Here is a 25,173-nt window from a genome sequence, read left to right on the forward strand (position 1 = left end):
TAGCGGGCAAGCGAGCGAGCGAGCGAGCAAGACGGCCAGAGGCGCCGGGTTCGCCTTCCACTCACCTTTCATGCCACTCCCTTCTTCCTGGAATGTGTTACGAGCAGAAGGTTGATCTTCTAAGTGTTCGCTGCCTCCACTTCCCGAGGAAGCGACACTACTTTGAGGAGACAGGGGGGCATGATCCGAGGGGAGGCCCTGGGGTCCTCTCGCACGCAGGTCCTCGTGGGACATCCACCCATGTCCTAGAGGCTGGCTGGGCACAGTCATGGGCGGGGTGAGGGACACGGACCGCTTCAGGGGGCTGTGGTGGGTCTGGCTTGAGAGAACTGAAACAAACAAACACACAGAACGGGGGGGATTAAAACAGGGCATTTCTCCACAGATGCTTAGCAGACGGACACGTCTGTCCCACAGAAACAGAGGCGTGGGATCAGCGAGGGCCGTGCGCCAGGCTGAAACCCAGAGGAGGGAATGGAGCCGGGAAGGAAGGCTATCGGCTGCCACCCCGGCTTCCCTTCCCTTTGGCGCTCGGTGCCGAACCTTCAGCCCAGTTGGACCTCTCCTGGTTTCCAAGCCCCTTGCCGTCCATGCCTCAGCACCTCCCGGCGGAGGTATTTGCGCGAGGCCCACACAACCCTGCAGGTGTAGGGGAATACACGCCCCTTCCACACCCTGGGCGTCTTTCCCAGATCCCTGCAGAACACGCGCCGGGAGAAACTCGCCCTGCCCGCTCGCACGCCTCCCTGACCTCCTGCCTCCAGGCACAGCAGCTTCTCCCTCGTGCGGACGAGCCCGGCCTGGTGCCTCAGAGGTGTCTTGCAAAGCAGCTCCCACCAGTCCAGCTGAAGGCCGCGCCATGCCAGCTGGGGATGATGGGAGCCGCGGCACAACACCTCTGGGGGGTGCTGTGCTGGAGAGGGTGGCCTAGTCTGAGGCAGTTTAGCGGCCGAGCCTGGAAATAGGTCTGAGAGGAGGCTGGGGATTGGGTTCAGGGCTGCTGACAGCCAACAGACCCTGCAGGGCTGGACGGGACTACGGGGCTCCCCCCGGGAAGGGGCGCTGCGTCTCTTCAGAGGGGCGGGGGGCCTTTTCCAGTTGGAGGGCTCCTCAAGCAGACTCAGTGGCTGGGTTCGGATTCAGCAGGACGAGCCATGATGGTTTTTTACCACGGTGGATTTGTTGTGCTGCCTGAGCCCAGTCGTGGCACTCCACCATGGCCCTTCTGGTCCTTAGAAACCAGGTCAAGAAACAACGGCTTGTTCCATGGTTACTCCGTACCACCATGGCTTGCTGTGCTGCCTGAGCCAGAGTTCAGGGTGTCCTCAGTCCCGCTGTGCAACTACCAGAGAGTTCCTTGGATAGAGCGGTGCCTGTAGGAGCCACTCTAGCCATCCAGCCTGTCAGTGCAGACCAATGAGGAAGCAGCAGGGAGTGATGCACCTTGGGACTGAATTCAGGTGCAGGAGTTGTTGCGACACGTGCCAACAGGGGGAACACTGTGTAGGGAAAACGGAAACCGTGGGGACATAGGAACGGCTTGACCATCCGCTGAGTAGACCATGGCCAAACAAACAAGCAAGCAAACACACGGACCCACACAGGGTTGCTTGCTGTGTTGTGTGAACCCAGACAATCTCTTTTTCCTTCCTCTGGGCTGCGGGTGATTCTGCAGAATCCAGCAGCATAAAGGCCTGACCCAGCTTTGCAGAGCATGTGATCCAGATAACGGGAAAAAATAAGCTTTAACAACACCTGGATCTGACCAATTCTAATTAAAAACACCGAAACATTTGCACTAAGGGAATACATGATTTGTTGGCATTTAACATTACACAGAAAAGCTTCTGATACAGCCAAGCCCCACTCCCTCCCTGCATGTAGAAAAGTAGCACGTCAGGGAGAAAGCTAGCCTAGGATTGTCTTTGACATCTTAGCTTTCCAAGTGCAGGGTTTCCCCCCAGCCCTTCCACAGACAGTGTCTGAACACGAGATTCCACCACCGACCCTCTGAAAAGACCAGGGCAAAATGCATTACGCGGTTCTTTGGCCAGCTTTGCTGGGCCCCATGTAAACTTGCTGGGAGCTATCCTTTTGACTGCCTTGCGCTGCTTCCAGAATCTAGGAAGATCTGGGGAAGGACTGGGGAAGTGAGCCAAGGCGTACAGAGGAAGAAAAAGACAAGGGGTGGGCAGCTGTAAAAAGGCGAATCCTCATACTAGTTTGGAAGAAGCAGAGTGAAAATGGCTGGAGATGCAAAACTTAAAGCCGGATGTGAAGTGGAAGTGGCAAGTTCCTTCTGCAGGATCCAATACGAAGAAGCTTTTGCCACATCCCTTTCTTCCTCTGCGCTTTTCCTCAAAAATGTCCTTCCTGGGCGGGCTCTCGGATACCCGGCTGGGCTGGGAAGGGGAGCTCTGGAGACGGGGCTACAACAGGAATACAAGCATAAGGCCGGGACGCTGCAGCCAGCTGCTCAGGGCAGCCTCCAAATACGGCATTTTCCATGGTGCCAGTACATGGTCTTCACGCTGGATGTGGATGAAAGGGAATTTATACATTTTAAAAAGAAATTAACCACCATCCTGAGCCAACTGGAAAAATAAAGTTTGAGCCCAGCCCAGGAAGTCTGAGCCTTGAGAGAGGGACTTGGATTTTCGTCGGGGTCACCGGCCCGCATTCCGGCCAAAGCAAGACAGTGGAGTTATCAAGGGGAGAGAAGACACGTGTTGCGAACTCCTCCACCCCAAACACGGTTTCACTGCTTGCAGAAATTTATATTCTATAAATGCATACCTCTAGATGAGGGTAGTGACAGGTTTTATTTTCCTGGGCTCCAAGATCACCGCAGATGGGGACTGCAGCCAAGAAATTAAAAGACACTTGCTCCTGAGGAGGAAAGCTATGGCAAATCTAGACAGCAAACTAAAAAGCAGAGACATCTCCCAGCCAAGAAAAGTGCGTCTAGTCAAGGCGATGGTTTTCCCAATTGCAATGTATGGCTGGGAGAGCTGGACCATAAGGAAGGCTGAGCACCAAAGGATTGAGGCCTTTGAATTGCGGTGCTGGAGGAGACTCCTGCGAGTCCCTTGGACCGCAAGGCGATCAAACTGGTCAGTCTTAGAGGAGATCAACCCTGACTGCTCTTTAGAAGGCCACATCCTGAAGATGAAGCTCAAATACTTTGGCTACCTAATGAGAAGGAAGGACTCCCTGGAGAAGAGCCTGATGCTGGGAAGGACTGATGGCAAGAGAAGAAGGGGACGGCAGCGGATGAGGGGGCTGAATGGGGTCACTGGGGTGGTGGGTGTGAGCTTGAGTGGACTCTGGGGGATGGTGGAGGACAGGAAGGCCTGGAGGAGTGTTGTCCATGGGGTCGCGATGGGTCGGACACGACTTTGCAACTAAACTAAACAAAAAAATAGATGAGGGTATTTTGGGGTGAGGGTATATTCTATAGATTCTATGGAAGCTATTTTGGGGAGGCGGCTCAGAGGCCTCCAAAGTTTTGCTTCTTGAGGTCCCTTGAGCTATTGGAACAAAAGTTTGCCCTTCTGCCACAAAGCTGCTAGGGGAGGGACGGAGACTTCTGCCCGCCTACCCTGTTGCTGCGATGGGCCATCAAATCATCTTCAGCCCATGGTGACCCTCTGGATGAAAGCCCTCCCAACTCTCCTGCGCATAACAGCCCTGCTCAGCTCTTCCAGACAAAAGCTTTCTGTGTGGAGGCCATCCAACTCAGACTTGGCCTTCCCTTCTTCTTGCGCCTTCCACTTTCCCCAGCACTGTTGTCCTCTCCGGGGAGTCTTCCCTTCTTGAGCTGTGTCCAAAGTAGCACAACCTCAACTCTGCTGTTGTTGTTGGGTTCTTTTTTTCTACTAGGAATGGCTTTGGCTGGATTTGAACTGGGACCACTCATTCGTATAAAAACAACCCAGTTTAAGGACCAACAGAACCAGAGGCTCTGCGGGGACAACGTAAATGCAGAACTTCAGCTTCGGACAGACATTCGGTCATCCAAACCTTGCTGCAAAAGCTGCCTCTTTGGCTGGAGAGGACCTTATTCTCCGCCACCCTTTCTTCCCGGTGTTTCTGCTCCACATTATGTAATAATAAACTGTCGTCCAAGGAAAAAATGTGAGAGTCCCTCTCATCGCAGGCATAAAACTCTCACAGTGTAACCACAGTGGCTAAAATAAAATAGAAGTGAATTAACAGAGGGAGTCTTTGAGTGGAAGCTGATTGAGAGAGAAGCAGCTTGGAACAGATGGGAGAATTAACCGTAAGTGAAGCTGACACAGCCCGGAAAGAGGCTGATCCCGACTCGGAAGTCAGGCCCCACGGTGTTCATCTACATGTGGCACAGACTGCACGCACTTGTTTCTTTACTCATAGGAGTAGGCAGGGGACTCCCACCATGTCATCTTCCTCCAGAAAGCTCTCCCATGCTTTACAACCATTTCCAGAGTTTTTTTTGGACAAGGGAAAGTGTGCACCAGGCGGTGAGAAGCGCAGCACTCTCGCTTCGTGGTTCCGAGAGGGGATGCACAAAGAGGCAGAGAAAGACCCCATGGGGAGCGGGGAGATGCGTGCAAGAGCTCTTTGAAAATCCTGCAAAGGGCTGCAACACATCACTGTCTGAGAGGTGGGGTGTAAAAATTCTCAACTCCCCCACCCCATTCTCCCAAGACAGGCCTGGTACAGAGCAGCCCAAGAGCTTTTACAAAGGGAAACAACGAAAATTCAGCCGTTTGCAACAGAATGGACTATATGCTTGGGAAGATTTTTGGGGCCTGGTAAAACTTCAGAACCACCCCCACCTTGCAGAAATTCCAGCAATAGGGTGCCCAGATGGAAACTTCAGTTCACAGGTCTCATCTCGGAAATCATGTGAAGACACCCAGCTGTGACTTAGTTATGTACCTGCCGCACTTTCCAACCACACCTTTCTGCAGAAATCATGTGTGGATGTGTGCGTGGGAACATTTTCGCGAGGGAAAAACCTTTTAACTCCTTCCACTGCCGTGGGGTCACCTATGCTTTCCTGCTCGTAGCCTTGAGCTGAGGGCAAGAAAGAGCCCTCTTCCCCCGCTTTCTACACGCCTTTTGACCTCATGTTTTGGCTGACATATTACTCCCACAGTACCAAATAAGCAAATTCCAGCCTCTCCAAATTACAGATGACAACACTAGGAAGGGTGTGTGCGTGTGTGTCAATTACTCGGCTGAAATTATCTTTCTGCAGCTGTGGGCGCTAAAATTGGGATGCAAATAATATCAAAAGAACAACGCTACTTCCGAGCTGAAACTGAATAATCCGGGAGGAAACGCTGCTTGCCGAGAAACCCTGCCAGCCAAATGTAAAAGACGAGGCTTCTAAAATTGAGGAGGTTCATTCGTGGACAGCGGCAATAATCCAGCCGCTGCCCCCAGATTACAGCAGAGAGACGTGGCAAGGAGAGGATCCGGGTGGGAGTCCCCACGTGGCCACGCCGATTCTCCCAAGCCCTTGCACGGACCAGTCATGGGTTCCCCTACTGTCGCACCCCCCCCCCACTGATCTGCGGGGCGATTCTGGCATTTCCTGTACACAGGACCTGCTGCTCGGAACTGAATTTGGATTCCCGAGCATTGCTGGCCATGCAGTTGCAGAGCAAAATCCATGGGGAAGGGCAGAGGCTCAGTGGCTGAGCCCTTGCTTTACATGGGGAAGGACCCAGGTTCCCAAGTAGGGTAGGGCTGGAAAAAACCCCGTCTGAGACCTCGAAAAGCAGCGGCTGCCAGTCAGTGCAGGCAATATCGGTCTCTCCCAGCTCCTTCCGAGGATCGTGGCATCCCTGACCCAGGACTCACCACCTCCATTTGGGAATGTTTAAGTGGAGGACTTCAAACGTACACAGGGACTGTGGGTGAAGCTTCTAGCCGGGGCCTCCATTCTCGTCTAATCAACAGCCATATTCCCATACTCATATCCTATTCTGGCCTCCGCAAACTTCCGCCACCACCCAAGTCCCTCAGGAGAGGGAAAACATATTTTTCTAGAAACAAAACAAAATTAAAATATACTACTCAAGGCAGCTTATGTGGAATGAGACTGATTTCCCATACATGACTGATGGACTCCGTCTTGCGGGGAAACCTGCTATTATGCAGGAACATGGTTAACCTTTGTTGTTATGGAAAGCACCATCATGGGAAATGTGCTGCTCTTCCCCAAGTGCAGAATTCTGGGAAGGGATTTGGACCATGGGACAAACAGTCTGGAGCTTCTGAAAAACGTTGAGGCTTTGTCCAAGCGCAGCATTCACTCGCAATGCGGGACTCCCCCAGGGGGATGAGCAGCCCCCAAACCGTCCGTCCGTCCGTCCGTTCACATATAGCCCTCCTCTAACTGCCAACAGGCCTTCCTATGCGGCTTACAAGAAAGTGATGCTCTCTGTATTGATAAAAAAGGGGTGATGTGGAAGATCCGTCAGGGTGGCTCTAAAAGTAAACACAGAACCCAAAGATGATGCTCAAGGCTTTTTGCAAATGTAAGAAAACAGGGGTCCTGTGAGGAAAGACCAATCTTGCAGCAACTGGAAGAGTTTGGAAGAGGGATGGACTCCGCACGCCAGGGATTCCCTCCAAGAGACCCACAAGTGGTCCCAAAGCCCATTGAGTCTGTAAATCATCAAATGGTGGCTTGTTCCTCAAGTAGGAACTGAACGGGCTCTACCAGAAGAATGGAGAGGGAGCGACTGAAAGTCAACAGGTAGTGAACGCTCTCGGTGCCTCAGAGCCAGGTTGATTTCTGGAGCCGTGCCAAGGCCTTGCGGACTTCAGTGTGTTCGGAAGAGGGCCTGAGGCTATCGCCTTAGAACTGCTTCGCCCAGACAAGGGCTGTAAGACAAGGGCTGTAAGAACCAAAACTGTTCGCCCGACTGAAGGAGTTTCACTCCTCCTGAAAGCAGCGCGGACGGGCCGCTGGAGAGGCAGTGGGAGGAAGGAGGTTCTGGCAGGAGGGGCTGTCTTTTGTTCTCAGCTTGGGGAGAGGAACTCCCCGGAGTGGCGGTGTCATCATTGCCATCTCCATATCCCGTTTACTCCTTGTGAATGGACTGGGAACCAGCGGAAACAGAGAAGGGGAGTGTTTGCTTTTGTTGTTGATTATTCTGCCCCTCTAAATCCTTTCCTGCAAGTCAATGAACTGCATATCGCCTTCTTTGCTGGAGAAGGATGCTCAGCACCTAAATTGTTCTCTTCTTAAAAAGAGAAGGCGGCACTAGTCTGTTTGGCTGCCCTTCTCTGCATCTTTTCCACCTTTACCGCAACCCTTTTCCTTTTGCTTCTGATTGCTGCACCTAAATTGAACCTTTAGGTGCAGCAGACCAGGCCAAATCACTCCAGGGATGGTGGAGGACAGGAAGGCCTGGAGGAATGTTGTCCATGGGGTCGCGATGGGTCGGACGCGACTTCGCGACTAGCAGCAACAGCAACGAGGAAAAGTTACAATCTAGGGCAGGAAAAATTCCCAGCGTGCCCTAGATAGCACAGGATTTTTTTGTCTACCTGTGCCTGGAATTGCCCCTTTAGGGCTTTTTCCCTTAGAAAAATGAGCCATAAGGTGACACACGACAGAGCAGAGTCAGAGGATGCACGGGGTGGAGCAAAGTTTGGACAGCGGAGCACTTCTCCTGCCCTCATGACACTAGACCCCAACAGGGCCATCCCATTAAACGGACCGACGGGAGATTCACGCCGTGTGGAGCCTGGCTGTGCAATTTGCGACCGTGTGACCCACCTGATGGCTTTCCCAGGAGACCAATTCGTGGAGGAGAAGGCCACCCATGGCTCCCGGTGCCACAGGAAACTGTGTGGCTCTACACGCCAGAGGGAAGGGACCAGGGCGGGAGGGACCAGCTGCGATGCAGTCCCGCCTGTGGGATTCCTGCTAGGGCATCTGGGAGGCTGGGCCAGCTGGGCTGGGCCTTATCCGCCGTGGCGCTTCTGAACCTTCTTGCAGTGGAAGGCAACCGCGGCGGACAATTCGGAGCGATTTTAAGCCCAGCCACGGCAAACGGACGCGGCATCTCCTTCCGACGCATTCCGGGGTGCTTCTAGGTGGCAGCTGCTCGCACAACCAAACACGATTGTGTTGGGCTCTGTCCTCCTTCACACGTGCAGACACACACATGCACCCTGGGTGGGCGGAGGGGGAATGGGTGGGAAAACACAGGAGGGCCGCATGTGGGAGATGTGCCAAGGAGCGGGAGGGGTTAAAGTGTGGGACTGGGACCGGGGAGATGCAGGTTCCCGCCCCGACTCAGCCGTGAAGCTGCCAGGGCGACTGCGGGGTCGTCACTCACCCTCAGTTGTGAGGATAAAAAGGGAGTGGAGGAGAACGGGGGCGAAGGGGCAGGATAAAAATGCAATGGGATGATGATGACAATGACGACATCCCCCCCTCGGTGATATTTTGTCATCGCACAATAACATTCTGTCTGGAGTCACACCTACATTTATCACAAGGAGAAATGTGAATCATGAAAAAATGTTAGGGTACCATCTTTTCCCCACAAAAAAGATCACCCCTGGACTGGGCCAGGCAGTTTAAGAGACACTTCTGTGGCATACTCCTCTACTAATGAAGGAGGGGGGGAGTAGGTTCCACTGAGCACATTGCAGGAGCTAGCAGAATGCTAGCTGTCTGCAAACAGGCAAGAAGGCCCGTGTGAGGCATCTGGCGGAATCAGGCAGAGGAGGAGGAAAAACACACAGAAAACCCCGCAGACTGCCAGCAGCCTGGCTGCTCAGCTGCCGCTCCTCGGCGCTTTCCAAAAGTTCTCCTGTGGATGTCACACTGGAGCACCCGTGTGGGAAGGCCGTTTCCCCAGTAGGAGAGAAATGAATCTTAGGAGTGAGCTGAAAAGGAGGGTGGTGACGGGAACATGGACATCGATCTGAAAACGCTGCATGTGCGAGGTCTTGGAGCCAAGCTCAGGAGACCGAGATTCAGGGAGGATGCCAGGAAGTATTTCCTGAGGGTTAGGACTCCGCGGGCATGGAATGGGCTTCCACGGGAGGTGGTTGGAGCCCCATTGGTGAGGGTGTTGAAGGACAGGCTGGACATGCACATGGCAGGAATGTCATGAGCAGAGCCGGCTGGAGCTGGGGGTCAGACTAGATGGCCCGGGAGACCCCTTCTGACTCACTCTGCTCCTATGTTTCTGTGTCTCAAGCTGCAGCGCCAGGCTACATGGGGCTTTCCACACTGAGCGTGTGCATCACTTAACTGACTCCCGCATTTCGACCAGCTAAAAAGGTGCCACCATCAGCCTGGCAGCAGGTGATCTCTTCGAAGTATGAGGAAAGAACTGATACCTGAACTGCAAATGGCAAACCGCAGAATCATGGTGCTGGAAGGGGCCAAGAAGGTCATGGAGTCCACCCCTGCTGTTGCAGGACACCAAGTCACACCGTCCCGCTCAGAGGGCTGCCCAGTTTCTCCTCGAATGCCTCCAGGGTGGGAGCGCCCAGCACCTCTCCAGCCAGCCGGGTCCTGTGTCACAGCGCTCTGACAGTGCAAGGGGGAACGCGAACCGAAGCCTCTTTGGCCTGAAGTGGGCCCCCGATGCAAGCAAGAAACAAGGTGGAACATTGCCTAGAACAAGGCGTTGGCTCTCTTCTGTCAATTCAGCATGCCATCCCTTGCATGTCCAGACATTCAAATGCCCCACAGCTGCTGGCCTCTCCAACCAGCACAGCTGGAAGGCACTCCCACGTCTGCACATGGGCAGGATCGCTTCAGCGCCCCGCTCAGCTGCTTGCCTGTCGGATGGCCAGCTTGGCAGAGTAGTTAAGAGCACAGTCCTTGGAACCAGAAGACCCGGGTTCGGGTCCCCACTTGGCCGGGAAGCCCACCGGGTGACGTGGGGCCCGTCCCTGGCGCTCAGCCCAGCCTACCTCGCAGCGCTGTTGTAAAGATAAGACAGAGGAAGAAGCGGATTGTGTAAGCTCCCCTGCAAGATGAAAGAAGGCGGAATATAATACACTGGGGAGGAGGAGGAGTTACTCATCTTCATAAAGAAGGATGAACCAAACGCCCCATCCTAAAGTGATTTCGATTTCCATAGAATTGGGCATTTTTGAGGTGCAGTCTAGAGGACTTCCACCTGAAAAGCCTTCTGTTAGGCAAAACACACAAGTATCTGAAATGGAAGTGCAGGAACAGAAAACAGAATATTGAAAAACTAGCAGCAGTAGAAATCGAGTCCAGAAGTGGGGAACGTGCCAAAAGGAAAGCGTGCGAGTGCTTTAATTAAAATGCTGGCCTGGTCTCATTTGCATGCAACCCTGTCGGAGAGCTGCTTTCCGTGCGGTGCAGCCCTGGACTTCCCAAGAATCCACTGTTTGTTGATTAATCTTATGAATAAATTTAACCATACAATTATTAGCATTATTTAGTTACATGTACATCCCACTTTTTCCTCTCTTGCAAGGGAGACAGTTCACTCAGTCTTCCTCCTCTCCATTATATCTCCACAACAACCCTGAAGGGCAGACTAGGCCCAAAGTCAGCCGGTGAACTTCATGGCTATATGAGGACTAGCCCTGCTTCTCCTGAGCCCAAGACAAACACCGACCACTGCACTACGTGAAACAACCAAATAGGAACTGCTCCTTGTGCTTTGGTCCCCATCGGGTCATTTCATGTCACCCCTAGGTGCTCCCCCTGCCCAGTGATCCTGCAAGGGGCTTTGGAAGCCCCTGGGTGGGATGCCCACTATGAGCCTCTCTCCGGGTGCCTGCAGTTCTGTCCCTGCCTGCGTCACTGCTGGCCATCTGCTTGCCTGCTGACCCTGGGCCATTCCTTCTCCTGGCTCTGGTATGTGTTGTGCATGCGTGTGCGTGTGCGTGCAAGGAACCGGTAAGATGGAACTTTCGATTCGCACCGACCGTCACAGGAGGAGGACAAGATCGCTGCGTTCGTTGGAGCTGCGTTTTTAAAAGACTCCCCTCCCCACCGCTTCGTGCCAGGGAAAATATTGAAACGCCGTATTAATAGCTTTGAAGGGAACTGTGTTTCTGCAGCCGGAGAAAACAGGTTGGCCTTTGTGAAGCAGGAAAGCGGCAGTCCAAACAAGACTGTACCTGCGCGCCGGCCCTGCGCTGGGAAGCTCCGGGGCCGCTCGCGGCGAGAAGCTCTTCTGTGTCCTGCTGCCAAGGGACGGGGCAAATTCCGCCGTGCCAAGCCGGCCAAAGAGAAGGTTCACGAGCCCGGCGGGACCAGGTCTGGGAGCGCACTGATCAGGAGTCCTCTGCAGGGGGGCACTGAACGTCCTTCTGCCTGCGGGCCAAGCTCATTTTGGGAGACTCCCTGGGGGCAACTGGGCAGGGCAACCCCCCCTCCCCCCGCCAGTTCTTAGCTTAAAGCTTTTACTGCCGGTAACGAACCCTTAGGAGACACACGGCAGTCTCTTAGCACCGGGGAGATGCAACGTCCGAGAGACCACCAAACCCTCTGTGGCCGGGAGGAAGGTGGTGTGAATGGACCAGAGGACTGGACTGGGAGCCCGAGTGGGTTAGATTTGGCCAGCAGCCCAGTAGTCCCAGAGCCTGGTGGATGCTGGGTTGCGTGTGCTCTGGTGGCCCACTCTGGCCGGCAAAAGATCTCCAGATCTTTGCTGAAGGCTTGCTACCTGAAGGTGTTTAGCTAGCCGTGCTGGGGGTGCCCCTCCTGGGCTGCAGTCCCTCCTCACAACACCCAACTGCTTTATGCCGAGTGAGACCCTCGGACCCTGGGCCAGCAGCGGCCACCCAGCTCTCTCGCAGAGAAGCATCCTTCCCAGCTGGGGACGTGAGGGACGGTTCCTGGGACCTTCTCTCTGCAAAGCATCATCTAGAAAAGAGAGCAACTATTGAGAAAGCTGCTTCGGCCCTCTTGGGTCAGGATCAGGCCAGAGGAAGTGGGGTGGAGGAGACAGAGAGAGAAGGGCCCCCAAGTCACTGAACTGAATGGGATTTGACTCTGCTTCCTCAGCCCTCTAACCCCAGAGATGGTGGATTCCAACTCCCATCAGCACAGCCAATGGTCAGAGATGTGGGGAACTCTGGTCCAGCCACATCTGGAAGGTTGCCGGTTTCCACTCGTCCTGGAGTGGACGACTTGATGCACACCACCTATCTTGGCCTACAACTCCCATCATCCCGAGTCAACATGGCCAACAGGCAAGGATGGCGGGAACGTCTGGAAGGCCACAGAAGCTCCGCCTGTGCTCTAACCACTACACCACACAGCCCTTCTGCATCAGAGCCAAGCTGCTGCTCAACTGAAACACGGCATGCCTCTGCAGGAGCAAGAGCAGAGCCGTCATTCTAGTCCAGCCTTTTGCTCACGCTGTGGCCAAGCGGTCGTCCCACCAGGAAGCAGCCATGCAGCGCCCTTCTGCCCAAGTTCCACACAGGCAGACGGCCTCTGATATACTGGAGGGAGTACAAAGTCATGAGGACTAGTAGCTGCTGCCAGCCTCCTCCTCCATGAAATTCTCCGGTCTCCTGTGAAGGCTCACAGAAGTGCTCTCCATGGTTCAGGCAGGTGGTCCGTGCAGGAAGACTGCCTCCTAGTTGTCCCGGATTTCCCACCATTCCGTTTCATGGGATGATCCCTTTGGATCCTCCTGTGATCACAGGGGGAGAAAATCTCCCCCTCCGCACTTTCTCCACACCACGCCTAAAGCGAAGCACCTCCAGCGCGTCTCCCCCTGCCGATCTGCTTTTTTAAGCCGAACAGTCCCCGTTGCGGCAGCCGCTCCGCCGAGGGGAGCTCCAAACCACCCCTGTTGCCATCCGCTGCACTTTTTCCAACCCCATAATGTCCTTTTTCAGCAATCAGAACTGTACCTGGCCTTTTAAGTGTGGCCGCAGCGAAGGAGCCCGTAAGGGGAGTACGGTCTTGGCACTTCTGTTTTCCATTCCATTCCTAAGTATCCCAAAAATGCAGTTTGCCTTTTTATAGCAATGGCACACTGGGTCCAGCTGACGTGCTCATGCAGTTGTCCACCCTTACGCCAAGATCCCTTTCTCGATCAGTCACGGATAGCTCAGATCCCACCAGCCTATACATGATTTTTGTCTGCCTGCATATATATCCCTTTATACTTGCTTAGACTGGACGGCCTTTGCCCTTTTGACGCCCCTTCTCCCAATTTGGGGAGGGGACCCTTTTGGAACTCTCCACAATTGCTTGTGGTTTTCACCACCCTGAATAGCTTTGAGGTCATCTGCAAACGTGGCCACTTCACTTCTTATCCCTAATTCCAGATCGTTGATGGAAAGGCTGCAAAGAATTGTTCCTAAAAGAGAATCCCACTGGTTACATCCTACAGCTGGGGAAAGGACCACGGATTCCCCCTCTCTGCTTATCTATTTATTTAGAGAATTTGTATGCCGTCCCATCGCATAGCCTCGGGACGGCTTACATAAATAAAACATAATACACATAAAATCCAGATCCATCCTGGCTGCAGATTAAAGCCTATATAGCTAATGTTAAAAGTTATTAAAATATTGTTGAAATAAAAAGGTCTTGGCCTGGCGCCGAAAAACAAATAACGATGGTGCCAGGCGGACCTCTCTGGGGAGTGCATTCCACGGATGGGGCGCCACCGCAGAGAATGCCCTCCTCCGGGTACTTTGCTTCCTAATGTCTTTCACGGAGGGCTCCCGGAGGAGGGCCTCTGCTGCCGATCTCATGGGGCGGGAGGGCAAATATGGAAGCAGGCGTTCCTTCAGGTATCCAGGTCCCAAGCCGTTAAGGGCTTTATAGGTAATAACCAGCACCTGGTTTTTGTCCCTTAACCAGTGACTGATCCATAAGAAGACTGCGCTGCGCCGCCTCTCATCCCACACCCCTTCGCTCAGAAGTCTTTCGTGCTGGAATCTGCTGCAGTGACCATTCTGTCTGTGCCTATCTTACCTAGAGTCCTGCTCCAGGTATACCTGGGAAAGACTGGGCTGGGGAGCACACGGCTTAGAGCCCAGGGGTTCATTCACGGCAAGAGGCTGCCGTGGCCGAGAGAATCTGACAGCACAGACAACAGCACTCACATCAGTGCTGGGTTAAAGATGCGAATGAGCTCAGTGGACGAAGCCCAGGTGTGTCGCTTCCACCTAGGTGTGATTACCAACTGCCAAGGGAAGTTGTGGCTGCACTTGCAACCGGGAGTGATGGCTTTGAAACATGCCCACGTGGGCATCGCTCACCTGCCTGTGCCACAACGCACAAAAGGGGCTTTCAATGCTTTCTATTCTCTGGAGATCCTTTCCACACTTGCGTACCTGCCAAGGACCCCTGCGGCGGAAGAGGCCAGTCCCTGGACGATGTTCTGTGGAGCACATGCTGGAGCGCCTAAGAGTTAAGCAGGTCCGCAGCTTAGGAGTACTCCTCGACCCGGAGCTTTCTTTGGAAGCTCAGGTGACAGCGGTAGCGAGGAACGCCTTCCTTCAGCTTCGGCTGATTAATCAGCTGCGCCCCTACCTGGAGTACGACTGCCTGGCGACGGTGACACACGCGCTGGTGACTTCCCGCCTAGACTTCTGTAACGTGCTTTACGTGGGGCTTCCCCTGAAGACAGTCCGAACACTTCAATTGGTGCAAAATAGAGCTGCCAGGTTGCTGACGGGGACGGGGCGTTATGCTCACATGACTCCAGTCCTCCATCAGCTTCACTGGCTTCCCATTGAAGCCCGGGCCCAATTCAAGGTGTTGATTATGACCTACAAAGCCCTAAACAGCTTGGGTCCTGGCTACCTGAACGAGCGCTTACGTCCGTATATGCCCGACCGCCCTTTGAGATCTGCGGGAGAGTCCCTTCTCCGGGAACCCTCCATGAAAGAAATTAGGAGAGTAAGTACCCGGAGGAGGGCTTTCTCTGCGGTGGCGCCCAACCTATGGAATTCACTCCCCAAAGAGGTCCGCCTGGCACCGTCGTTACTGGTTTTTCGGCGCCAGGTAAAGACCTTTTTATTTAAACATCATTTCAATTGTTAAAACATATGATCTGGCCTGGGCAACTTCTTCTTCCTTCTCTTTCTCCTCCTATATTTTTATTTTATACTGATAATTTTAATTTTGTATTTGTAAATCAATGTATTTTTTGTATTGTTATATTTAATGGTAATTTATTATGTACTATTGTATTTCAATGTATTTTATCATGTTGTAAGCCGCCCCGAGGTTTTGGCAAGGGGCGGCATAGAAATGTTATAATAATAATAATAATAATAAAAAAGATAAAACATTTTCTGCCAGGGCTGTCTTCGCACTCATTGTTTGCCTCTTTGCCAGTAAAATGGGCCGCCTTGGACTCTTTTTAAAAGGGTGTCAGCTGCTCGGGGAACATTTGGGTTGAAACGATTATTCTATTTGACCTCTTGACTTCAGTCCAGTCTGAAAAGTATCACATATTTCTGCACGTTTTTTGATATGATCAAACTTCGTGGTAAGCAATGGAAGTATTTTTTGAGTATGTGCGTAAGACGGGGAGTGGGGGAGGGAGGAATTATCGCAGGGCTTCCAGGAACATTTTTGTTCTAAGAGCTGACAAAATTACCACCAGCGAAACCACACGTGGAGATCCTGCAACTGATACGATCGATGAGGGCTGGTATGAAAGATGCTTCTCAACTTTTGGACTTGCACTTTAAACCAAACCAAGATGACTGCTCGTGCCCAAAATGCGGAACAGTCGTGCAGCGACTTCCTCGGCAGCGAGGAATCGTCTTTCTCTGGTCTTTTGATCGCCTTTCTCTTGCTGGCCGTGGGCTCCCTCCTTTCCCAGCGGCAGCCTGCCTGCGCGCACCAGCGGCTGAGGAGCCGGGCAGGGGGAGGCCTCGCCCCCACCCTGCTGGAGGGACCCTGCCGGCAGCTGGCTTGCCTCCGTCTGTACGGAAACGCAAGCGGAGCCCAGGTCTGACGCAGCAGGGCTTGCCTTACGTTCTTGTGATCAGTGCTGAGCTCTCTTCTCCCGCCTGCACCTGCCTGTTGTAAGACCAGCAGCTGCACGGCAAGTTAAGCACGTCATGAGCAGAGGCAGCTGGAGCCGCGGGTCAGACTAGATGGCCAAGGAGACCCCTTCTGAGTCACTCCGTTTCTGTGTTAGGCAGCTCGAGTCCCTCTCTAGAACCAGGCACCTCATACTATTTCATAGGGCAGCTGGGGGGTGGGGGGGGGGGATACAATCCTACGCAGATTTAGAGAAAAAAAGACCTGCAAGTCCTGGACAGGGGATGCTGGCAGTTAGTGGTAGGGCTTTTTGCCCATCTAGATGGGGTCAGTGGGTGTGGGCTCGGTGGACTCCGAGGGATGGTGGAGGACAGGAGGGCCTGCAGAAATGCCGTCCATGGGTCGGGATGGGTCGGGCATCACTTTGCAAGTGAACAACAAGCAACGATCTTGCAAAGAGCTATGCGTCTAACGAACGGACAGCCTTGCAGGTCTAAATCTGGCCTGCACGTCTTCCTTTAACCTCTGCAAGTGAATAAGTGGAAATTCAAGGAAGGCCTCCAGCCTCCACAGGCCTCCTGTGGGTTCACCCCATTTGGGCCCAGCGGACGGGAGTCGGGAGTGTGGGCAGATGTGCCCAGGGCCCGCTCTTGAGTCCACAGGCTCTGCCCATGTACAGCAGCGTCTGAAACTTTTCTCGAGACGTTTTATAGCAGAGGAAAGATTCTGTAAGCCGCTCCGTGGAACGGGAGGTGCTTGTCGGCCAAGCTGCTGGTGAGAGCAGAACGCCTTCATTGTAACCAGCCAGGAAGGCGCTCGGAGCAGGATAAGGGCCGCTTGTGCAGGAACGGAGGGGCGAGAACATTGCGGCAAAAGGGGAAAGTCATGCTCCGCCAGCTCCTTCGGTGGGAAAGGAAGCTTTGCGCCAGAAGGGAGGCTGAATGGAACCTTGTGCGCGGTGGAGAGTCGGACGCGGAGGGGCCCTCAAAGGAGTGCCAGCATCCTCGATGCCGACACTCACCTGGCGTTTATGAACTTCTCCGGCAAATCAAGTGGAAGCCAGCAAAGCCTCAGACGTCTGTCGAGGGGCTAAGTAGGGCATCTTGAGATGTCGGTTCTTCTCTGCTTATTGCTTTTAGATCAGGACTTGGGTGAGGATCGGCACTCCGGCCTCCTGGTCCAACTCGCCTGGTCCAAAGCACTGAACCAAAATGACAGGCCAGAAAACAAGCTTCACCCGTTTCCTCTTATAGCTGGGGCACAGGGTCTCCATTCATAACAAGGGTAATACCTGCCTCAGTCCCCTTCTTGGGCAAAGATCACCTGAATGCAAATGGCTCTTCGGAAGGGGGCGGCCTGGAGAAGAAGAGTTGCGATGACTGTATTTTCCTCCACACTCAGCTCTTTCTGCTGCCTTTGCTTAAACAAATTTCCCCATCGGATCAGCAGGCAACTTTAGGTACTTCCAAATCAGCCCCATACCAACAGTCCCATACCAACCCCTTTCTACGCTGTTTCAACTTCATTATCCGTACTCAACAGTTTTCAGAGGGGTTTTGTGGCAGGAGGTGGGGTGCAGAGAGGTATCCCAATAATTTCTCAGTGCCCTATTGGTCTATTTTCCATCCCATTTCCTGCCCCATCATTCTGTAATCCAGGGCCAAATTCCTTGCAATCCATTTGCATTTGACAACTGGTTCTGCAACTGGCTTCTGGGAAGCATCGGACAAAGCCAGAGGATACACCGATCAAGAGGCGTGATGCTGACCTGGGACCTGTGTTTAGGGACAGCGTGTGCCTGTCAGAACCTGATCCGGGAGGCAAACAGCAGCAACCGGACTTCATTCCCGTGTGTTGGGCATCACTCCTGCGAATGCCCACCCGCTACTGGCAAGAGGGTGGAAGGCGATTTGGGCATGGTTTGCACCAGCTGGGAGACCCATGTGCTTAATAATCAAGTATATATGCTGAGCCTACACTCCAAGGTGTGTATACACACCCCAAAGGAAGCACGGATTAGTTGCTTAATGCAGGATGTGAGACTCTACAACATGCTATCCGTTCCCAGCTTAATGCACGTTAAAGTGTTCCGACAGAGTTCAGTTCTCATTCCGATTATATGCTACTCCATTCATTTAACGAACAACTACGTAATGGCAAGCTTAGTTTCTGAACTGAGGTCCACCCACTGAAGCCAGCGGGACACAAAGCCTGGGTGGGGAAGCCCTCTCAGCCCGAGGGCCAGATTCAAGTTCAGAGCAGGGCCTCGGGGCCACGTTCCAGTGGTGGGCAAGGCCTACGGCCCCCGGTCGGAACTCCCAGGACATGGTAGCCCCCAGCTCTAATGGCCAGGAGCCACGCCCCAAGAGGAGCTGTTCTCTGAATGGTTCGGAGAAGGCAGGCATCCTCCAGAGGATCGGTAGCTGGCAGAAACGGGAGGGCAGCAGAGCTGCCTGGAGTAATCCAGACTGGAGACGGTGAAAGGCTTCTGTCCATCCATAGCAAAATAATATCCCCGATGACGTGGAATTAAAAGTCTAGTAATAATAATACTAGTAAGACTCCTTGCGATTACTCCTATTCACAGCAAATACACTAAGTTTCAAGACTTCCCTCCTTCCCTCTGGAGTACAAGGAAAAAGCAAAACGTTCTGACATCTTTTAATTGTGGGCTTCCCACATGTGGACGGAGAGGCCAGACACGGCCTTCCACAACAAAGGCCCGCCTGTATCCTTCGCACAGTCGCTGGCTTTGATGTTCCAGAAGCAGCCGAGAGAGTTGTGTCTCTCTGCCACCTCACACACAAATGTGAATTGAGCGCCTGCCACTTCCCCACTTCCCTGCCTGAACGTTTTGTTCCAGGACAGCGAAAGATGAAAAGATGGGTCATAAAAGCACAGAGAAGTGCTTATTTTAAGAGCGAGCGCTCATTGTGGGTTTTGTGTGGCGCACTTGAGCTTTCTGCCAAAGGAAATTAGTATATATGAGATAAACCATGTATCTTTTAACACACCGTGGAACAAAAGTAAAAACAACCCAGATGTCGCTTTTGCACTTTCCCTAGTGCACGTCTTTTGTTTTGCAGTGATGGAGAACTAATCTATTTTCGCAAATTACAACTTGCTTTCTATTACCGCAAAAGAGTGCTGGGACCAGTGAGACCAGTGCCTGGAATGCGACGGGCCAGTCCTTTCCACACAACCAGCTTACGCCAAGTGTGTGCGCTCACCATCTTGACTGAGCAGCTGCCCATCAGGGGTTGTGCTGTGTCGTCTGAACTCTGTCCTCGTGGGCTATTTAAGGCTTAAACAATCCGTGCTTAAAATCAGCTGCAAATCAACACCTCCCACAATGACTGAGTTTGGAAAACCGATTGCAACCCTTGATTGGCCCAATGGCCGCTTGCGCAAACAAAATGGCCACAGCGTGTGTCACTGTGGGTGCGTCTGAGTGCAAACTCGTCTAGTCCCGTGGCGTTCCCAGCTTTTCTTACCACGACTTTAGAATGGAGTGCTAGAGTGTTACCATCCAGTATTTTCTGGGTGGTCTGCCATAATCTCCACACCATTTGGAGAGGCCAGCACTGCTTGGGATGTGAGGGTCTCCTGTGCCTTTAATTGAGAGCTTCCCTTGCAGCTTCTCTCCCTGTGCAACATAGTTGAAAGATTACTGATGAACTGCCCTTGGCTGAGCCTCTGTCCTCTGTGGAGGGGACAGGAGATATATCAATTTTCCTACAGAGCTGCTTCTTAATGAAAGAAAAATGAAGAGAAGAGTAATAAAAGGAAAGCAATAATTTAACTCAAACTCGTATCCAGGGAACATAAGCTGGCTTTTTAAAAGGCTATTAAAGACTAACTGCAGGCACCGGTTAGAAAGTTGGTGTTTCTGAAACACACGTCCTGGTTGGAAGGTGTGTCTGTGTGTGAGATTGTAGGCCTGGTCACGGTGCTATAACACAGACCAAGGACTGGCAGAAAGTCAGTCTCCAGATGTTTAGCCTTCAGCAACCAGAAGTCCCTGCTAGGATGGTCAGTGATCAGAAATGCTGGAAGGTGAAGTCCATGGCTTCTAGAGATCTGATTACCTGTTACAGACCAAGATCTCCATTTGGGATCATCATCAGTCAGAATCACAGAGTTGGGAGGAACCTCAAAATCCACCGAGTCCACCCCTCTGTTGATGCAGAAGATCCATCACTACAGCATTCCTGGTAGTTGGCTACTGAATGGATCCCACCACTTCCAGCGAGACCCCCAAAACAACCAGTGCAGCAACTGAGCTGCACTCCGTGAGACGGAAGTGCCTTGGTTGGGGGTGGAGAGGAGAGAAAGGGGGAAAGCGAAACGTGGCCATCGGATTAACTTCTTGCAGCAGGAACTTCCACTGGGACTGATCTGTTTTGTCAGAAAATTGATACAAAGACCACTGTATGCGGAATAAAATCAACATGCCCCGTTATCGCTCTGAGTACAATCCACCGGAAAGCCCTTACACCAAGTCCCAAGTCAACGGATGGGAGTTCTCTTTGTGCCTTCATGACCCCCTGAGCAGATCGCAATCATTTTGGACCCTCAGCCCAACCTACCTCACAGGGTTGTTGTTGTGGGGATAAGATGGAGGAGGAGGAGGATGTAAGCTGCCTTGAGCCCTTTGTAGCAAAAAGGCAGGATACACATCGAAAAATAAATAAATAATTTTTTACGGAGGGCTCCTCAAGAGAAACTCCTGGCGTAGGGATGGTTGGACTGCAGTTCCTATCATGCCTGGCCACTCTGCCAACCACTCAACCCCATCCTAGAAGCCTGAGATCTTTGCTTCAAAGACCTCCCCCCCACCATTGCACAGGTGACTACACAGGTCCACCGTGAGCCCTGGCCAATTTCTGTGTGCATGTGTGTGTGTGTGGGGGGGGGGGGTCCCACAGCGATGGGACCCTCCTTCCATTCCTGCGCAGAGCCAGCTCCCCCGGAACCCGCCGACCCCACGGGGCCCTGGCTTACTTGTGCCTGAGCTGGTCCCAATCGTGTTGATGGTTGCGGGGACGGAGGAGGAGGAGTACAGGGGCAGGTGGCCGTTCTCGCACCCCAGGTTTTTATCCTGCCAGCTGGAGGCGTTCACACATACGCCGGAGTCCCGAGAGCTCTGCCACCCGTTCAGCTTATCGTCGGAGTTCTGTCTTTGGTGATAGTAGTGCGACTGCCCGTAATCCACCGAGTCGGACCGGCCTCGGTTCTGGCTGCCGAAGGTCCCGGACGTGCGGTCTTCCAGGTGGTTCAGCCACATGGCCAGGGCGGTCCTGTCCTCCAGGGACGTGGCGGGGTGGATCAGCGCATAGGACAGCAGCTGCCGACTCTCCTCGATGTGTTGGTTGTGTTCGATCGAGTGCGCCAGGATTTTGGGAAGCAGCTTCATGTACTCCACTTTTGCTTCGATGTTTCCCGGCTTCAGCAAAGGCAGGTGAGTTAACAGCAAAGAAATCACCTTGTCCTTCGATTCTTGTTGCCACTGGTTAATGATTCCTGTTGTGCCGGGGAAAAAGTGGGGAGGGGAGGAGAGTTGTGAAATCAGCAAACAGCCCCGGGAAGCAAATAGGGGAGAAATCTGTATTTTTGCACAAAAGGGCACTACACATTTCTAGTGCCTTTGCAATGTTTATCCTACTGACCAAGAAATACTGTTTTTACCCTCCTGGGGGGAAAAGGTAGCCACCAAAAAGAAAAGGGAACTCAGAATCGGAGTAGACAAACAGGAAAACTGATCTATCCATGGGAGAGAGAGAGAGTGTGTGTGTGTGTGTGTGTGTGTGTGTGTGAGCCAGACAAACTGCCAGCACGCAAAACTTCCACATCAAAAGAACACGGTCAGTGGTGACCCAGTGCGCAGATCCATTTTAAGGCCCCATCTTTTCCCGCGGAAGGCACCACGGCAATGAAATGTGTATGAGAGAGAGGCAAAAATGCAGCTCCAGCTCCTGGCTCTAAAATAGGAATGACTTTTCAGAACAAAGCACTGAATAAGACCCGCCAAAAAGGGCTGGGGGGCTGGGAAGGAGTCAGTTGTCACGGCCTGGTCTTGTATGGAGTCAGAGCAAAGGAGCCACATCACAGCTGCCAAAAACGCCCCCCGTTTCTTGCCAATGCACCCCCAAAACCGGAACCAGCCCACAAAGTCGCCCAGTGGCCAGTCAGGCAAGCATGAATCTATAGCAGTCGTTTGTGGCCAAAAATAAGAGAATTCCTCCTTTGAACAGGGCCTCGGCTATGAGGGCCAAAGCCACGCCCTCTGGGGTCCTGCCGAGAGCTGCACCCACCTTTGCAGATCCTGACCCCTTTCCTCCACCCCCAAATTTGGCCGTTTCGGGCACTGCTCTGCCGCACCTTGCTAAGAGGTGTAAATGCCAGGGCTAATGTGCCGTTACTGCAATCCAGGTGCAACTCTATGCACCTGTGGGCAGGGAACCAATGCGTCTTCAGCCACCTGGCCTCTGCCAGGCGAAAAGGTGGAGGGGGGACTTTGCATCGTGCTGAAAAGACTTCCACACATCCAGGGCGACTGGGGAGGCCTCCACTTGGGGGGGGGCAGTTGGGTAGAAGCCCATGGGAAGGGCCACGTGCGAGTAAACTCAGTCCAGAAGCTTGGGCTATACTGCGCTTCCGGTGGTACTCCTCCTTGTTTAGAAGGGCTGCAACCAGAAGCTTTATTTTAGTTGGAGCACAATCCTTTGAATTTTAGGCAGAAGAAAAGGTCCTGAAACTCCCCAGAAAAGCCCTCCATCTCTGGCTGGGGAATGCTCAAGCTACCAGGGCTTCATCAATCAATCAATCAATCAATCAATCAATCAATCAATCACCATTCCGCCCCGCCGTTCTCTTATTGTCTCCACATGCACAGAAGTGTCCTCTAAACCCCCTTTTACTGGTTTCTGGCAGACTTCCTTGGCCTGGGGTTCTCCAGGTGTGCTCGCTGCCATGCCCAACAGCTGGGGATGATGGGGCGGTAGTCCAACACATCTGGAGCGCACAGCACTGGGTGTGGGAAAGCAGATTTAAGTGACTCCATTCTGGTGACAGCGGTCACAAAAATGACAAGGAAGACCCAGCCGGGCGCTTAATCTCGGCTTTCCAGAGTCACTCGGAATTCTGCGGAGCTGCTCTCCCAGCGCAGCCAGAGGTCGGAGCAACAGCTGGGCCTGGATCGCGTTCCTCACTGCCCTGCGCTTGCATTGTGCAAACTCCGCTCGCTCGGAGGCAGAGGGCAGAGAAGCGGGCGGGGAGCCAAGTGTTCCCGTGTGCGGTCTCCGAATGGACCGTGGGCACAGTGGGCGCTTGCTGCGGGCGGAGGAAGGAGGAGGAACGCTGGCGCAGGAGGGAGGAATGGCAGGCATGCCCAGGCCCACGTGGGGCCGTGGATGCCATGCAGTCGCCTCTAGTGGAACACGCGTGCCCAAAGCCACTCAGCGCGCTCGCGCGCTCTCTCTCTCTCTCTCTCTCTCTCTCTCTCTCTCTCTCTCTCTCTCTCTCTCTCTCACACACACACACACACACACACACACAGCTTGCTGAACACGGGGCTGGCCACTCCAGGGCAGTTCTCCGACATTCAAAAGCCACCACACCTCCGTAAAGGTAGTCTTCGGAGCAGCCTTTCTCACACCCTGCCTGGGAACCTCCCTTGTACAAAGGGCTGCCGGCAACCGTGGACGCAACCGGAAGGCACATGGCGTCTGCAGCGCTGCGAGATTGTACTGTGCGGCACCTGCACTCGCTGTGTCACCACACCCCCAAAATGGAGTCTGGCCCGTGGGCTGAAAGACCCTCCTCTTTCAAAGCAATAGCTTAAACCAGGAGACGTCTGGAGCAGGGGGTGGTGGAACGCCCTTCCCGCAGCTGCATGGGTGGGAACATGATCCAAAGAGATGGAGCACAGTGCGCTGCCCGGGGACAGGCCCAGCCGAAAAGAACCCAGGGTGGATTCCCCAGGGTCCCCAGTAAGAAGTGATCAGACTGACAAAAGAGATCCCGGGCTGGGTGGAAAACAGCCTGATCCCGTAAAAGGCAGTTTCCCACATGCCAAGATTCCCCAAGGCTTTCCCAGAGCAGCTGATCGGTGCAAGGCAGTTCCTGGTGCTTCCGCACCGCCCGGAAGGCCCGGGCAGGTGAGATTCCCAGGCCATCCCTCTGCCCCAAAAGCGTCTGATCGAATGCATCACACTCTTCTTTGGACATAAAATGGAAAGGCAGGAAGAGTCGCTGTGCCGCCAGGTATTGCCAGCCTGGGCGACGGGGCTGTAAGCACGCCGAAATACCCGGGCACTATTCTTAGAGAATCGGTTGCGAGAACGTCCGCTTTTTTGAAATAATAAAGAAACAAGTACGGGCCACTTTACGTAAGGAGGAGACGGTTCTCCATAGACTCATAGAGTCTTGTCAGAGCTGGATGAGTAATGGATACAGATGTGTCAGCCGGGAGTTTTAACACAAGCACACACAAAAACCCTGCAGTGATTTTTGTATGATTTATAAACAAGAGAGCAATTTATAATAGGCAGCAAGCGCTATAATTAAAGACCATGAGGATTTTTTTTTTTAAAGGAAGAAGGAGACACTGCCAAAACATTCCCGGGAGCCGCACACTAGCAAATGGTGTATTATTCACACTCAAGTATTTATAAATTTATTTATAAAACATTTTATACTGCCCTGCAGCGCTAAAAAAGGAACCCAATGCCATGGCGGTATATTTAAGGGCTCCAGTTGTTACCAAATTGCCCTTAAATTGCTCTTTTATCTCAGCCTTGCTTTCCGTTTAACACGCTCTGCAAAATGTTCTTTTTTTCCCTCCCAAGTTCATTCAGTTCATTTCCTCAGGCAAGAGAAACAGCTGAAAATTAGACAGGGATGCCTGGAAAGGCACTTAATAAACACAGGCACATACACACAGAAAAAGCACATAATAGCGCGGCGGAAAAGTGACAGCGCTCCGCTCTCCCGCGGAGGAGCCAGGCCCAAGCAGGCAAATCACGACATGAGGTCCTGCTCTGTCCCCATCAGAGAACCATCCAGGTTGATTCTGTACCACGCACGCCGCTCGCCATCCCCGGAGGGAGCACTCTGCGCAAAAACACAACTCGCTCATGGTTTGGGGAGTGCCCGTCTGGGGGGTCCATGCAGAAAACCATTAGCAG

At 53.1% G+C, this 25,173-nt stretch overlaps 1 protein-coding gene across 3 annotated transcripts in view; it reads right to left on the reverse strand.

Annotated features, from left to right (window-relative positions):
- SAMD4A (sterile alpha motif domain containing 4A) overlaps nucleotides 1-25,173 on the reverse strand; it is a 125,858-nt gene that overhangs the window by 42,887 nt on the left and 57,798 nt on the right. For all 3 annotated transcript variants that reach the window (XM_044436091.1, XM_044436092.1, XM_044436093.1), the window contains exons 2-3: nucleotides 20,990-21,508; nucleotides 66-329 (exon numbers count right to left, since the gene is read on the reverse strand). In XM_044436091.1, the coding sequence (XP_044292026.1) occupies nucleotides 66-329; nucleotides 20,990-21,508 (783 nt within the window). The remainder of the gene's footprint in view (nucleotides 1-65; nucleotides 330-20,989; nucleotides 21,509-25,173) is intronic.

This window comes from Varanus komodoensis, unplaced genomic scaffold (genome assembly GCF_004798865.1).
Source record: "Varanus komodoensis strain SLA01 unplaced genomic scaffold, ASM479886v1 scaffold3, whole genome shotgun sequence".
Lineage (NCBI taxonomy): Eukaryota > Metazoa > Chordata > Lepidosauria > Squamata > Varanidae > Varanus > Varanus komodoensis.